Source organism: Corvus hawaiiensis, chromosome Z, assembly GCF_020740725.1.
Source record: "Corvus hawaiiensis isolate bCorHaw1 chromosome Z, bCorHaw1.pri.cur, whole genome shotgun sequence".
In the NCBI taxonomy this organism is placed as follows: Eukaryota; Metazoa; Chordata; class Aves; order Passeriformes; family Corvidae; genus Corvus; species Corvus hawaiiensis.
Genome location: NC_063255.1, coordinates 14,469,151 through 14,486,539, shown reverse-complemented (window position 1 = coordinate 14,486,539; position 17,389 = coordinate 14,469,151). Strand labels below are relative to the sequence as shown.

General features: G+C 42.2%; 1 protein-coding gene across 1 annotated transcript in view; it reads right to left on the bottom strand.

Moving 5' to 3' along the window:
• Nucleotides 1–7,344: 7,344 nt before the first annotated feature.
• Nucleotides 7,345–17,389, bottom strand: part of GOLPH3 (golgi phosphoprotein 3) — a 32,826-nt gene continuing 22,781 nt past the window's right edge. Inside the window, exons 3-4 of the mRNA XM_048291596.1 lie at nt 14,612–14,726; nt 7,345–11,158 (exon numbers count right to left, since the gene is read on the bottom strand). Of these exons, the coding sequence (XP_048147553.1) occupies nt 10,734–11,158; nt 14,612–14,726 (540 nt within the window). The 3' untranslated portion in view covers nt 7,345–10,733. The remainder of the gene's footprint in view (nt 11,159–14,611; nt 14,727–17,389) is intronic.

The window sequence follows — 17,389 nt, the reverse complement described above, 5'->3', positions numbered from 1 at the left end:
TGTCTGTCCATATATATTTCCTTTCCACGGGACTCCTGGTTGGATATATGCGTGTTGCAGGATCCCCACTGCAACATAATGGTGGAGAATTGTGAGCAGAACGATCCCCGATCCCTAAGCGACTGATTTGTGTGAGTAAACCCTGGAAACTTTGGATTCCTCTTCTTGGTTTTGCTTTGCTATTCCATATCTAAACTATGGAGGAACCGTGGGAAGACTCTTGGCTCTCAGAGCCGCATATGGACATTTATCTTAAACTTAAAATGATTCTTGAACAACGATTTGTAAATTTTAGCTTGATTCAAGCTCAAAAAGAACTGAAACACTTCCTGGCATGGTTGTTTAAGAACTTTTTCTATGTTTCTTGGGATTTAATTCTTACCAAGGGCTTTTGGAAAACCGTTTGGACACAGTTAATACTGGAGTCAAAATATATGCCGATGGAAGAATATTTTCGTGAATATTATTTAGTTACCGAGACTGTTGAGCAATGTCAGCTGTGTCCTGGCGAAGGGAAGCCTGGCGCAGGGACCGTGCGGCCCAGGCCACGTGCACCGAGCGCTCTGCGAGCAGCAGCGAGGCAGTTCCCGCGCGCGGGCGGAGCCACGCGAGCCGCAGTGTCGGTGGCGGAGCGAGGCGCGGCGGGAGCGGCGGGACCCGACGGTGCCCGCCCGGGCGCGCGCAGCGCGTGGTGGAGCGAGTCCCGTGAACGCCCGACCGAGAGGGGCGGCGTGCGGGCAGCAGCTGGCGGCGATGGCGGTGGAACGGAGCCGCGCCCAGCCAAAACGCACGCTGGAGCAGGGCGCGGGGGAGTCGTCGCTCGGGGGCCCGGCCGAGACGTGGGTGCAGCGCCCGGCATCGGCAGCGAAGCTGCGACCAGAGGAGGCGACGCACGGAGAACTGAGCGGCGTGGCCCGGCCCGGCCCGCGCAGCCCCGAACGCGACCCCGGGAAGAGCGCGCAGGCACCAGCAGCCCCGACAATTCCAACACGGGAGCGACCGAAGGAGAGAGCAAAGACGCAGCGAGACAGAAAACAGCAGCCACTCGGAAAAAGGAAAAGATCATAGTAACTAAGACCTTAGGGATAGTAAAATGGTATAATGTTAAGCAAAATTATGGTTTTATAACAAGGTGTGACAACCAGCAAGACATATTCGTGCATAGAACTGCTATTAAAAAGAATAACCCTGAAAAATGCATCCCAAGCTTGGGAGATGGAGAAGTCGTGGAATTCAAAATTATACGAGGTAGAAAAGGGTTACAAGCATCGCAGGTCACTGGGCCTGATGGTGTTTCTGTAAAAGGCAGTATATATGCAAAAAATCGTAGTCATGTTAGACAGTATCTCCCTTGTAAACCCCCCCTACAGTCTCCCTTTCCTAATCCCACCTTTCCCTTTTACCCTATGTCCTATTACCCCCAGTGTATTCCCAATCCGTTTTTTCATCCATGGTTTCCCTCACAAAACCATGCTTTTGCCAATTGTTTCCCCAAAAATCCCTTTCCAATGCCGAGTGGGGGATGAAAAGGGGGAGGGAAGAAGTTAAACCCTCTCCTGCCTCAGTTTCCCCACAAAGCATGCTCAGAGAGTCCTGTCTCCCTTCTGTCAGCCCTAAGATGTTCCACAGAATCTGATTGGACATTTAAAGACTCAGGAGGGTGGCTTGTTTTGTTTTGAAACTGTTCTTGTTATGTTTATCCAGTTGTTTTCATTCTCCCTTTATTAAAATAAAACAGGTGAGGTGTTGGGGTCCCTCCCCCGCCGTGTAGCCCTGGGAGAGGGGCCCTGAGGGCACAGACACGGGGCTTCCCTGTCCCTGCTCAGCCTCGTTCCCATTGGTTGGTTTGTGTTCCCTGCGCGGGCAGAAGGACCCTTGGTCCCGTGACTGGAACAGTTCCTCGGCAGAGCTCCGGCCATGCGGCTGGAGAAATAAACATCTCTCTGAAACAGCTAGCAAGAATCTGTCTGTCCATATATATTTCCTTTCCACGGGACTCCTGGTTTGATATATGCGTGTTGCAGGATCCCCACTGCAACATTGCAGGACATTGCAAAAGCTCAAAAAACTTCTCAGCTCATGTTATTCTGACAGTAGTGAGCAGAGGTGCAGAGTTTCTGTCTCTCCCCACATCCCTCATGCCATGTTACAGGTAGGTCTGGTGCCTTCCTTGGGGTTTGCTGCCTGGATGACACCTCTTGGTGCATTATCTGTCTGATGTTTTCACCATCTTGCAAAAGAAGTATTGATTCTGGCAGTTTGACTGGCAATAACTCCAGTTTATCTGTCAAATTAGACATTGAAAATCTGCATCTAAATCCAGTCCCATGAAAGAACTGAGCAAACTTTCTGGCACATGAAATTTTGGGGCACCCAGGACAAAGCTGAATAATATTGTGAGGACTGCATTTCTGCTGCTCATAATAAAAAAGAGCAGACCACCCTCTACGTCCCTGCTATTTGACCAACCTTTTGAGCAGGAGACTTGTAGGAGTATCCAGCTTAGCAGCCACAGTCAAAGCAATGAAGCTGATCACAGGATTACAGAAATATTAGCTGAGAAGGACCTTTGGAGGCCATCCAACTCCACCTCCCACTTGGAGCAGGGTTTCTGCCAAGACTAGATCCGGTCAGCTGTGGCTTTGTCTAGACCAGTGCACAAGACCTCCAAGGATGGAGCTACCACAGTGCCTCTGGTTAGTCTTTTCCAGGGCTGTAGCACACTCCTAGGAAAGAAATTTTCCTGAACTTCAGTTTGAAATTCCAAAAGTGCAGTTTGATGTTATCATCCACTGGTGTATTATCTGCTGCTACTGAGATGAGCTGATCCCTGCTAGTTTTGTGACTGCCCCACCACGTAGTTGTGGACCCCTACCCCTTCTCTCACCTAGATTAAAATATCCCACCTCTTTCTACCTCTCCTTATAACAATATCCCTCAGGCCCAGGATCATCCTGACTGCCCTTTGCTGGACCTTATTTCCTCAGCATTCTTTCTGAACCAGGGGACCTCAAACCACACCTCACATGGTATTCTTAATGTTGATAAGCTCTTCCACAGCTTCTTTCTTAAAAATGATGAAGTGGTGTTGAAAGCCTCCCTGAAGACAAGTATCCACTGTTACTCCCCCGCCCCCAGTCCCCACAGCCAGGCATTTCATCACAGAAGGCAATTTTATCAGTCAGGCCAAGTTGGACTTCATGAATCTATGACCACTCCCTAGTGCCCTCCTGCCCTGTTACATGTTTGGAGTGGACTCAAAGAGGCTGCACTTCCTGCACCTCTGCAGGATCCGAGGCAAGGCTGACTGTATCCTGTTCTCCGTCTCAAAGACATGCACATCACTGGCCCAGTCCCCAAAGCCTTCTCTGAGTCACCATGGTTATTCCCAGCTGAATCTGTCCATCACCCTCAGCTCCTTCGGGTGAATCCCATCCAGCTGTATGGATCTGTACATCCAACCTCCCTGAGCAGTCCCTGATGCTGGCTACCCACCTCCACCCCAAGCTGTTGGGGCACACCCTGAGCTCTGGGGCAGGCAGAGAAGAGTACACATCAGCGTTTCCTCATCTCTCATGGCATTTGGTTATCTCCTCACTTTCAGACCCACAGTGCTCGCTATGGGCTGCCTCATCTGGGAACACTACACGTGACACTGCCTTGTGAACCTGATAGATCCCCAGGGCTGAGAGAGAGAAGCCCAGGGACATGAGGCTCCTAGCCTTGGAGATGGGAAGAGCCTGGGAGCAGAGCAGGTCCCACGGCAGCCTTGACAGTTGGCTGCAGATCTGAAACAGGCAAGTGGCAAATCTGCAGAGCCCTGGGCAGCTCAGAGACATTGACGTGGGAGAGCTGGGACTCATTTGACTGTATAAGCAAAGAGCTGAGGACCAAGCAGAACCAAACCTCATTCATTACTGTAACCCCACAGGGTTTCTGAACTCCGTTCTGAGCTGCTGATGAACAGAGCCTGCAAGACACACTAAGAGCAGCTCACCAAACTGCTTGTACCTCTAGTTATCTTGAAGCAATTACCTTCAGAAGACATACTTCAATTAAGGCTGCTGCTTCTCTCTATCGCCGTGCAGGGAAATTGAAAATGTGCCAGACATTTCTGCTGTTTGTGGCTCTCAAATCCTTAACCCTTGTGCTGACTGTCAGCCATATGTGATCTTGGCAGCAAGTCTTGTCCATTCCATCTAGAAGAAGGAACTTAAAACTAAAGAAAAGGATACTTCAGTACAATCAAAAGACAACTTTGTCTCCTCTTAAAAGATAATGTTAGAAGCTGGTTCAAATATTTTTAAATGCTGTGTGCAAATTTCTTTGCATATCAGTACTGCTTGTACCTCCTGATGTTTTTGGCTGAGCGTCTCAGACTTGGGTATATTAAAATGTGTGCAAATCTTCAGCTGGATCTCAGAAGGAAGCTCTCAATAGCTAGAGCCTAACATCAGGCAACATCCTTGCAGCAAAGCATCTACTAACGCAATGAATTTAGCTCCATTTCCTGTTTGCAACGCATCCAACAAACAGACTCCAGTTGTTATTATGTGTTTATAATTGCATTTTATTTCAGGCCTGTTTTATTTGTACATATTCCATCTTGAGGAAGGTCACACGCACTCCCGGGTTTCAAGGAGAACCGCTCACCATGTAACGTGGTGTTTCCCGGGCTGACCAGGACCTCTGTGAGCAGCAGCTGCTCCCCTCCCACGCAGGCAGAGGCGCAGCCCCAGACATATCTGCAGCGCGTTCACTGGTGGGCATGAGCCAGGCTCTCACTGCACAGCTCCCCACCTCCTCTGCTGCGCTCAAGAGAAAAATCCCCAGCCCCAGAGGTCTCCTTGGTGCACAGAGTGGGACTGCTGGGAGAGCAGGCTCCAGGGGAGGATGCTCAGGTCTGCTGTGGATATGAAGCTCATGGCCTGCCCAGATGGAAACTGGCTCCCACATCACTTGAGAGGCACCGAGCATTCCCAGCCCCTGGCCCACAGCCAACACCAATGTCACCGGGGTGAAGAGAAAAGAAGCAGGTATCCCTGCAAGGTCTTAATTAGGAACAGTGAGAAAGGTTCACGACAGGAGGAATCCCAAATCTTCCCAGGACAGGAAGCTCACTTGGACCAATTTTTGTTCAGGCACCAGTGTGACTCCTCTGCCAAGGACTCTGCTTACTGCCACTGCTGAGGTGGGTTACCATAAGATTCCTGCTCAGAAAAATGATCTGGCTTTGATAAATTTCTTCTGCAACTTCTCTGAAAACACAAGGTCTGAGGTTTTTAATACTGTGTAGAAGTTGTTTTGTTTAGAACTGCAAAACCTACACATGACTTAGTTAAATTGTATTTTTCAGAAGTGTCTGAGGTCCTGAGGAACTTAAGGAGTCAGAGCAGGATTTTAAAAGCTGATTGAGACATGATTTGGCTTCATTTGAACAGTCAGGAAACAAAGAAAGACCTATAAAGATGCCCTAGCAGTAGCAAAGAAAGCTTATGAACTGCCTGTCATTGCACTTTATACCCACCAAAGTCTTCTCTAACATCTACCTTCAAGATCAATCCCATGTCAAAGAGAGAAAAAAATCCAGTAGTTGAATAAATGTAAAAAAGAAAGGGGCAACAGAATACAAATCTTGAAGAACTAGTGCATAGATGATAGCAAACCCTTTTTGAGCAGACAACAGATGCACTAGATGAAAATTAACTGAATGATGACTTGGTAATCAAGAAAAGAAATGAAAGACCAGAACATTTTAGTACATTGTGCCAAGAAAATGGCTTATTTGATCACATTTTAAGTGTAACTATACCACTTTCTTCTCCCACTTGTCCCTTTTAATCACATAATATACAAGTAAAGAAACCTTGTAAATAATGCATGCCTACACCTTTGTAAAAACAGCCAAATAGAGATGCTTCTTTGAGCTGCAACACAAACTCAACTTTTTTAACAAGCAGAGAACCCAAATGGAAAAATTACTCTTGTATAGAACACCCTCACTGCAGGAAAAGCTCAAGTGAGAGATGAGCAAGTCCTTGAAGCACTGGCTCACGAGATCTACTTACATTAGAGAACTGTCAAAATCATCATCTTCAGCTGCAAGTTCCCCCTGCTGCATGGACAATAATTTGCTTTAGAAGCTGGCAAAGACAAGTTTCAAGGTAAATTAGCACTAGGTTTTGTTCACCTTACCAAACCAGGTGTTACGAGCTGTAGCAGGCTGCCAGCTGCTTCAGTTCAGCCATCAAGGCAGCTGCTTTTGACAAACCCATCTGCTGAAAAAAAGGAGGCTCCTTGAGGCTTTGATAGGGAATCAAATCAGAGGGGAAAATAACTCTGAGGAGAGAGTAATGGAGAGTCAAGTTTGGGTTGATAGTAAAATTGAGAGGAGAGAAAAAGATTAGTAAAGAAAAATTAGCAACAGCAGAAATATTCTAGAATGACAGAATCATTTAGGTTGGAAAAGACTTCCATGATCAAGTCCAACCTTTAATCAACCATCACCTAAAACACAGGATTAAGTGCCACATCCAGTTGTTTCCTGAACACTTCCATGGACAGTGACTCCACTACCTCCCTGGGCAGCCATTCCAGTGCTTAACTACCCTTTCAATGAAAAATTCTTCCTGAGGTCCAACCTGAACCTCCTGTGGCACAACTTGAGGCCATTTCCCTTTGTCCCGTCACTTGTTCCCTCGGAGAAGAGCCCCATCCCCACCCAGCTACACTCTCCTGTCAGTGAGTTGTAGAGTGATCAGGTCACTCCTGAGCCTCCTTTTCTCCAGCCCAAGCACCTGCAGTTCCCTCAGCTGCTCCTCACAGGACTTATGTTCCAGACCCCTTCCCCAGCTCCGTTGCCCTTCTCTGGACACACTCCAGCACCTCAAATGTCCCTATTGAATTACGGGGCCCACAACTGGATACGGAACTCAAGGTGTGGCCTCACCAGTGCTGAGCACAGGAGGACTACCACTGCTCTGGTCCTCCTGGCCACGCTATTGCTGAAGTCACCAAGCAACAAGGGAAGAAACAGGGAAGACCAGAGCCCAAAGCCAGGGGAGAAAAAATTTCAGACTTCTCTGAAGCTGGAAACCCACCTCCATAGAGAAAGACAGATGGACAACAGGGGAAACTGGGACATAACAGACTTTGGCTGCCTGAAGTGCTTGAAGCCCAGCTGAGGCAGAGCTAAGACTTTGATGAAAAGCTTAAAAAAAGTTCTGTTTCCCAAATTGGTGAATACTTGCAGCCTCAGGAAAAACTGGAAATTACTGAGCAAATGAAAAAAAACATCCTTTAGGTATTGCACGCATGTGATACGCAGTAACCACCTGCAGCTCATAGCATGAAAGAGTGCTTTATTTTATTACAGTACAGATTCAGTCCAGTTCACAGAGAAAACATCAGTTAATACGTATCTTCACTTTGTAGGAGAAATGGGCATGAACACACGAGCACTCAGGCCGCAGCCTTCTACTGCCATTTATGCAAATTTTGCCTCCAAAGCATCATTTATGGTATACAGGTCTCACTACCATTCCATGTAACAGCACTGTAACGCCAGCTCTAGCAACACAAGAGAGGAGGATGTCGATCTCAAGGACTGTGAAAATGTGTGTGTGTGTGTGTGTGTGTATACACACATATATACAGATACTGCTTGGTGATTTAACTTTCAAAATCCTGGTTTTGACTTGAAAGTTTGTTTTAAAAGAATGTGTCCCTGAATAATACATGTTGTTCCTTGAGGCACATGTCCAAGTTCAGGCTTTGGGTAAGAGTCTTCACTTGAAGCAGCTATTGAGAGCCGAGGGTTTGGAGCAGACAGAACTGTCTGCACACCAGGTAGGTCTCTGTGAGCTGCAGTAGCAGCCAACAGGTAGGAGGGCACCTGAATCTCATCAACACAGTCTCCCATGTTAAACCATTTTATTAAAACCTGAAATAGCAATGAAGGCAATGATGTTAGCCAAATCAGCTCCTGTTAACCTAATAAACTTACCTTCCTGGAGGCTTTGGGCTTTTGGAAGTGGTTTTAGGACTCAAGACTCCAAAAACTCATCTATTTCCCCCACATCCAGGTTTACACCAGGTGGTCCAGCAAAGATACTCTTGCTCTTCACAAACCCTTCCTCACTTACATCCAGTGTCTTCGACATGTCCAGCACAGACTCTCCGCATCATGGTCAGAGGTCCTACCTAAGCAAAATAAAGCTGATAAATACTGTGTGCAGTTATCTTCTGTGTGGGGGGGAAAAAAATATCAAAGAACCCCAAATCATCTTTTGAGGGGGGGATTAAAAGGATGACTTCTTTTAAACCATGCAGACTGTAAGGGTGATAAAACTCCAATATCCCCCACAACCAAACATGAAACCTTCAAGAAAATGGAAAATACTCACAAAGAGAGGCCAGAAATACGACTGTGAAAGGTACTTTCAGTCTGAAGCATGTTTCAAGTAGCTTAGATTTTCACAGCCATTTAAAAAGTTTTGTGCACATAACTTGCTCCTGGCATACTCCACCATTTTTCTGACCTTTCTGCCTAATTACTTTTTCCTCCTCTCAAAGAGCAACAGAAAATGAGAAAACAGATCACAAGAGAGAGACAATGAAAGCTGTGAGCTGCATATACTACCAAGTATACAGAAAGTATTCCATAAGCTGTCAAATATAACAGCAACACAGCAATTTTCGTTTTTCTTCCACTTAAAAGCAGTCACAGCTTGAAATGTTTACAAGACAATGTCCCAAGTTCATGCCCAAGCTCCTCAAAGTTTTAAACACAGCATCTTACAAGTGATAGAACACTGTTTGTCTTTTTATTTGTAAACCAGAGTTTGAAATACCTTACAATATACTTTTAATTTCATTTGTCTAAAGAAACAGCATTAAGAACTGAAAGAGCAGTGTGCCATTAAATGTTAAGAACCGTATTTTTAAAAACCTTCCTTAAAAAAGGTTATAGATGTACAATGAGTTTAAGTTGTATTTTAAAGTCAACTACTTAAGCATCTCAATGATTGAAAATGAAGTGCAAAAGCAGAAGTCCAGTCACAGATGAGGCTGTAGAGCTGTGCTCAAGACTGAAGAGGTCTACCTAGCGCAGACATAGCTGCACAATCCCCAAATTAATTCAGCCTGTCCCAGCCATGAATCCTGCAGATCCGAGCGACACCACTGATTAAGTCAGTTTGAACTACTTAATATAAATTCTCCCTTTCTAATAAGAAGGATATTAACTAAAGCTTTCAGTTAGGCAATAAAACCTTTCTAATTAGCAACAAAAAAATAAAAGTGACTTGCTTACTCTGTTTCAGGCACTTTCAAGATCATAGTTTATTTACTGTAGGTAAAAAGCTAGTATACAGATTAAGGGATCTCTTTAATTTCAACTCTACAGTTATACACCATCTAGTATTCTTGCTCTGAATATTAACCAAAAGGTTTCTAAACACCTGTAAGCCCCACTATAAATCTGCATTGTTATGAGGAAAAAAATATAGAAATCAATGCTTAATTTTTTCAATGCATAATATTTACACTGTGAAACCAATGGGAAATAACAAGCAGCGGCAAAGAGGCAATAAATTTTAAAAAGCCAGAGTTTTATATAGGTTTTGGGTTTCTTTACAATAGTGTGCTAATCAGCATAATTGTATATATAAAAATTAAAATATAGCAGAGCATCCCACTACAGAAATCTGAATTGTCTGACTGCTGCCATTACTTGCTAACCATTTACATGCAACACCTGCTAGGACTGACTTTTTGTTTTCAAAGTGTAGAACAGTTCAAGGTTTAAGAGACAAACATTAATTTGTGTACAAAACCAAAAACTGCACTCAAGAGTAGTACTGGTCATGAGTGTCTTCCATACAGAAGGGGAGGGAAAGAGAAAAGTACCAATGATAGAAAGCAGTCTTCCATTCACTAATTTTCAAAGGCAATGCATAGACTGAGAATACCTGGATGGCAAACTCCAGAGACTCCAGAAACAAACAGCCTTCACACACAGGACCTCTGCAGGAGGCCTTTCCTTGCATCAGATGGCAATGGCTGACAGCAAATAAGGGGCACCAGGTGTACAAGTAATCAGATCTTGCAAAATACTAAGATGGGGCAGTTGTTAATATACAATTTGAACTATATATACAATATAATGGAATGTATCCCCTCCCAAGACTGGTTTATGAAACAATTGGACCTTTCTATACTAGCCTTATTACTCAGCTATTGTTCTAATGAAAATATAAGTACACAAGAGACTTGCATGAAAATTAAAATTTATGGGGCATTTTACAGGAACTATTGACAAAGCTGCTTAATGGCATTTCTGCTTTTTAAGTAATTTTTTTAGATATAATTGAAAACATCTGTGTATAAAATGTCCTGACAGACACTTTGACATGGAACTTTGGTGACAAACCACTTCAATAACAATGTGGTGAAAAATTAAAGTATTTAAGGTAACTCAAACGGAATAGGAAATGGAATGCCAATATGGCAGTTAACCCTTTTTTTCTGTTGTTTGAAACAGGAAAGTCTCTTGTACCAGCAGAATCCTGTATACAGATAGAGAAGTAGGGAATACACCACTTAAAATTCCCATTAAACAAAAGCCGATTCATCATGTGAGAAGGTACAAATTACAGAAAACATGAACAGTCAATAAAAGAGAAACAACTGGTTTACATAATAGAAGAGAGAACACTTCAGTCTGAATGCAGTTATTTTGTGAAAGCTGCTACAACAGCCCACAGAACCTCATTAGTGTTGGTTTTCATACATTCAACCTCAGGGTCTAAATCCAGGAGCTGCCGCACTCTCTTTGTGGCTAAATCATACTGCTCATCCAGGAGGGGGGCAAAAGCGTTCTCCAGGACATCTGAGGCGTGGGCTAAATACACGAGCGCCAGCAAGCGCTTGTCCATGCGGTGGGGGTCGTTTACCCACTTGTCAAGAACTGCCTCCTGAACCTTCTTGATGAGGCGCTGTTTGATGTTGTTGTTGGTGAGAGGGTGTGTAGTCATGTCAAAAAGAAGGAAGTTCTGTTTCTCTGTTGTCAGTACACCTTTTTCCACTAGATTTTTAGCTAACCGCTCACGGACATTTCGAAGCTGGTAGTGCAACTTCAGTGGGTTCCATGTTTCACCTAAAACAGCAAGAAAACCACACAACAGTCAGACAAAGTTTAAGCTGCACTGTTGCAGTGATTTTTTTTCCCCCTCTGTGGTGCAGAATGAGCTGTCAAAATTATACAGAGCAGACTACAAGACACTGTGCTCCTGTCAGCATTTCTCTGATCCCTGGCACAGAGGCAGAGACCAGGAGGACCTCCTTGGAGGAGCTCTGGGGTATGTTCAAAGTTTGGATGAAATGATAGCTAAGTCACATCTTGATTACAGATATGACAAGTAAACAAAAACCTTGTCTCGTAAAACAAAACAGTTATGCAGAATGAATTTACTTTTAGTAACAATAAAGTAAAATCAAGCACCTTCTACAGTCTTTGTGCATTTTTCTGAGTCCAGCCTTTTACCATGTCAGAGACTGCAAGAAGTGTTACTGCCTTTCTTCTGCCACAGAGGCAAGCTAATGCACACCTACGTAGCGCATTTCTTTATTTCTCCAGGTTTGAACTCTTCTCCCCCTTCCTGCCTCCACCAGATGAAACAGTGATGATGTATTGTGACACAGGAATGCACACATGAAGCGTATGTTGGGCAGAGCCCTTAATGTTTCTGTATAAATTACTCCTAATGCTTTTTGCTAAGGCAGAAGAACTGGGGCCTTCAGAGTGTGTGACTGTGTGTGCAGAGAGGAGGAAATTGAAAAAACACAAAATCAGCATCAACAGCTCCTGATAAAGTTAAAACTGTTCAGCAGTGAGAATTCTACCTTTGCTTAAGAGCTTACTTCACAGGCTAAAAAATTGAATTCCAGCTTATTAAGTATTTAAGAACTAAAATCCCCTCCTGATGCAAAAGACTATGCATTTTAAGGGGCAAGAAAAGGAACAACATTAAGTATTTCTTACATAGATGGAGGTTTTCCATAAATTATATGAGAATTCTGTACCAAGCTTTTAAAAAATTTATTGGTTAGCACAAAATAACAACAGCAGCAACAACAGGAAGCCACAAGTAACTTCGAGATTTCTCCCAGTGTGATGGAAGGTGACACACACTGTATCCAAGTAACAGTCAAGATAAGTCAATAAATGAGGTGACTCCAACAGCAGAGTGAAAGGCAGAGAACCAACCAGGTCTGAACTACACAAATCCTTATAGGTCTCAGATGTCACTGAATGTGATTCCCCATTTTGATCATGAACGGACCTATCACACGAACAAAGTGGTTTCCTTACTACCTTTCACAGGGCAAAGTCTATTTCCTAGATTTTTGTACAGTTGCCATGTGGATGAAACTCACTGCTGTGGTGACACCTTGTGACCAAGCTCCTCAATTACACAGACACTTGCAGAAACAGATGCTTGCTATATCTACAGGAAACTTGACATTTTGATCCAAACTTCTGTATTCCACACCCTTGCTTTCCTTAGAGGGTACCTTATAAATATCAGCCTGGCAAACATCATCTTACATGTCCATATATTTATTTCCATGATGGCTTTCAACTCACATATACTGTAACTCCAAGCAGTGCTCTGCGTCACTGGTAATTATGGATAGAGTAGCTTTTTTCCAGGATTGACCTGGCACCAAATCAAAATTCTAACACAGTTTATGAATTTATTAAATTAAACAAAACAAAGCAAAACCAACTGACCAACAGAAAGAAAAAAACCCACCCAGACCCACTGAAATAATTTTCTTCAGAAGAGCCAATCTCTAAACCGCAGGAAATGCAAAGAACATTAATGCCACCGAATAATTAGTAATTAATAAACATACATTAGTAAAAATGACTGATTTAAGCCTTAGCCACAGCACTGATGATAACTATCTTCCCAGAGCCAAAGCTCAGCAGGGTCAGGAAAATCTTAGCTTAGCTCAAAGAAAACCTACAACACTAGTTCATATTAGCTGACCTTTTTTGAGCCAGTCCTAACTTGATGTGCATTGCACTGGGAGAGGAGGTGAAATGTCAGCACAAATTATGTATTTGGGACAAGAAAAATGAATTGTTTTTGCAGGCTGTAAGAGGGAAGGGGAACTGAGTGAGAACTGAACTGCATGGCTCTGCAGCAGCCATGCTCCCTCCAACATGGGCTGCTTTGTAAGTCCAGTCTACCCCCTGCCTGACAGCCAAGGAGCAGGAGAGGACAGATGGCAAGGACCTGAGAATGAACTGGTGTGCAAGGAAGGCTGTTTAAGGTGGTGCAAGATGAATGGGAAGAACAAAGGAAACAAGAAAGCAGAGAAAGGCAAAGAGAGTTTGCTCTTTTCTGCAGCTCATCAGTTGCAAGAAGTAACAGATTCTACACAGGCAACTTCCAAGTCTCATTACCTTGACCTCTCACACTGTTGACTAAACAGGGCTTTTTCCTGCGCTGTTTGCACAACTCATGCACAGCGCTGATCTACTCCAAGGAAGCTGTATTTATGTGTTTTGTGAAAACAGACGAATGCTGGTGATTGATTCTGTCTACAGTACAGCCTGGAGAGGAGAAAGCTCTAAGGAAACCTTGCTGCACCCTTTCACTACTTAAAGGGGGATTACAAGAAAGATGGGGTCAGACATTTTAACAGAGCCTGGGACATGGAGTAATGGTTTTAAAGTGAAGGACAGCTGGCTGAGATTAGATACAAGGAAGAAATTTTTCACAATGAGACACTAGAATGGATTGCCCAGAGAGGTGGTGGATGCCCCGTCCCTGGAAACATTTAATGTCAGGTTGGATGGAGCTCTGAGTAACCTGGTCTAGTGGAAGATGTCCCTGCTGACTGCAGAGGGGCTGGACTAGATGGCCTGTAAAAGTCCCTTCCAATGCAAGCTGTTCATAATTCTGTGATAATTGACATTTCATTTATCACAACTATTTACTAGCTTTACAGGGAGAGCTGTGTGCAAAGTACTCATCTTGAAGACTTTGTTTTGATCAACAAGAAGTATCTTAACATTTTAAAATATTTATTACATTTCTTCAGTTAATGAAAAAATGAAACTCTTAATGCTTTATTTTTTTCTTTATGATTAATGGCCAAATCACCCTCAAGTCTTACATGTGAGCTATGAGCTCTTCACCTCCTTTCTTTATTGAAAGATCTGAATACTCGGTCCACACAGTTAGGCTCCTCACTTCCACTAACCCTCATTTCCAAACACAGGGAAAGGAAGGCAGTTACATCTCCAGGGTGCAGTCCTGATTTACTTCAGAGTCAGCGGAAGGCACCTCTTTCACCGAGTTGAGATGTCCTCTGACACTTCCATACAGATCCTTTCTGTACCAAGTTAAGTCAAAAGCAACAGTTACTTATATTTGATTAAAGGCTACATCAACAAGAGACTACCCCAGAAGACAGACTAATTAACTTTTCTGTGTATTTTCTCTCAAAAACCCTTGCAACATAATCTCTAGTGATGCCAGATAATTAGGTTTATTTGGATAAAAAAAGCAAATACGTTATGTCCGAGGCTTACCACTAAGAAGTTCAATCCAATTTTGTACTGTTTCAGGAGGCTGGGTCTCTTTTATGTGTTTCAGAGCTTCATCAAGCAAAACATCCCCTGTAGGAGCATCTGACTTGCAAATCACCTAAGAATGAACAAAACACAGTCAGTATTTTGACATAATTCATATATGACAAACATACTCACCATACTCACCTGTTATGAAAAGCGGAAGAATTTTTTTGAAAATAAGGAACTCTCTCTTAAGAATATGCAACTTTGAAAATGCAAACCTTTGTTGTTAAAAAAAAATACCTGTGGCTTTAATTCAAAATACATTAAGTCTGAGGTTATCTGTAATTTAAATTAACCTTAATGGGCTAAAATTATAGTATTATGAACAAACTTAAAACCTAATTTTTTAGGGAAAATAACTCACTTATCCAGTCAGGTCTTTTGCTACCTCCCCAAAACAAAGTATGCTACACTAAATTAGTCTCTGAATACAGTCTATTTTACTGCTTCAAGTCAATTTATTTAAAATACTGAGTTAAACAATAAGGTTGCATCAAAAAAAAAAAAAAAAGCAGTGAAAAAGTACAAAAGCTACAATATATTAATGGATAAAAATAGGTTCATAACAACATCTGCAAGTTTTGCAGCTCTGAAGAACACACTGCCAGGTAACAATGTTTCATTTAATAAGTTAAACCACACATATTAGGGAAAATACATACGCACTAATAAACCCCTAACATGCAACAATAAACGCAATTCCATTTAAGCTTGTTATTTAATAACCTCTAAAATGATTTGAGTTCTTCACTCAGGAAAGCATGACAAAAAATTTATTCAGAGTAACATAATAAAACTTAAGAATTTGATTAACTGCTTGTTCACCAATATAAGTAGTTATAGAAACCATGTACAAATACAATTCTTTTCCTGGATAGAAAATCAGAGCATCAAATGAAAACTTACAGATTAAATTAGCTCGAGTCAGTATGTTTAAATAAAATCTTTATTTACAGAAGAACTAATACAGTTGTTAATAATAGTAATAGTAGTTGTAGTTATTATTGTACCTGGCAATTTAAATAGTTTTACAAGATAGCACTTTATAAGCATCAGGTAAAAGGTAGCTGGCGATTGACAGAAAAATAAATTCATCAACACAATTCCACATATATACACACATATATATATATATATATATATATACACACACCTATGAAAAGCAGGAAGTGAAAGCTCTTATTTTTCCTGACACTTCAGAGTAATCAGAAAGGTGTTCTGAAAATGTCCTCCTGAAATATATCCCAAGTTTTTTTCCGTTCCATAGTTCTAATAATCCTTACTACAAACAATAGAGTCAATGCATTTTCGTAAGACCTGTGATAACACTGAAATGAGCTGCAATGAGCTGAAGTTGATGCCCTACCATTGGGGTTAAAGTTAACTTCAAAAGATGATCCCCAGCTGGTGTGCAAAAGTGTACAAAACCTACAAGATTAATTTAAAATTGCTCAAGAGATCTTCGTGAGTACCTAGCAGGTCATAGCTGGAATGGTATTCAGATGGTCTATATAAAGCACAGAAACTAAGATTTTCATAATAAATCGGCAAGAATGAACCAGTGCAAAATGCCAAGCTAAAAATAACAAACTATATTTAGATCTAGAAAGTGAGATATTTTTAAAAAGAGGGTAAAAAAGCCAGTAGTGTAAGGTGTTTTGGGAGATACAGAAGATACCAGCTTAGTCTAGAAATACAGAAAACTTCAACAGGCAAATTAAAACACTCAGGGAGCTGCTAAACTGCATTCAGTACAGAATTTTAAGACTAAACATCTACCAGAGAAGGACTCACTATCTGTTACTCCATCAGGATTAGATGGTCTCTTGAGATACTGCCCAGGTCTCCATTTTGGGGAGATCACTCCAACATGAACTTCAGATATTTGGTCTTAAGAACACATCTGCACTTTAATCCAGACAATCCCTATTTGAAACTAAACACACAACAATACCTATTTATCTTTCTGATTTACAAGCTTTCACAGCATCACTCAAAACCTTTATTAACCCATATAATTATATTACAACTTTCAGCTTTGTATCAAGATCCTAAATTTTTGCAAGTGCCTGTTCTTTCATTATATAGGAGCATACTTCAAAATGAGATTTTAAATTGCTAGATTGCAGCTACTAATAGTCACCTCTCAGATACTCCTTTAATAATTAGCCTAAACACACCCAACTTACTCATCTTCCTTTCTTTTAAAAACTGACATTCACACAGTATTTTAGTTTCTTTCAAGTGCCCCATGTTTAGTTTCACAGTAACCTCAGTCACACAGGATCGCTCCAGCCTGCTGCAGTTGGTACATGGTACTCACCATCCCACCTTAGCAGGCAAGATGCAAGATGGGAAATCATCTTTTTAACCTGATTTATTATTAAAAACAAACAGAGCAAACCTCACTGAAGAGATTACAAATGCTTTTAAGTTTAGGATATAAGTAAAGAGATTTAAGTTTAGGAAATAGCTTTCCTTGCTTATTTGTGCTTAAAATACTTTTTTCTACCACTGCAAAGAAGTCTAAGAATCTAGCATGAATACAACACAGCACAACAGTACCAGCCTAAACATACAGGCATTTAGAGGAAAGGAGCACAGAGGCCTCAATTCAACTCAGCAAGGATCCATAAGCTCTTGTGAAGCCACAGTGCACAGTGACTTTGTTCCCAAGTTTACCTGTCTCTCCAGCCAGCAATACCACACTATTTTTCCACTTCTCTGCTATAC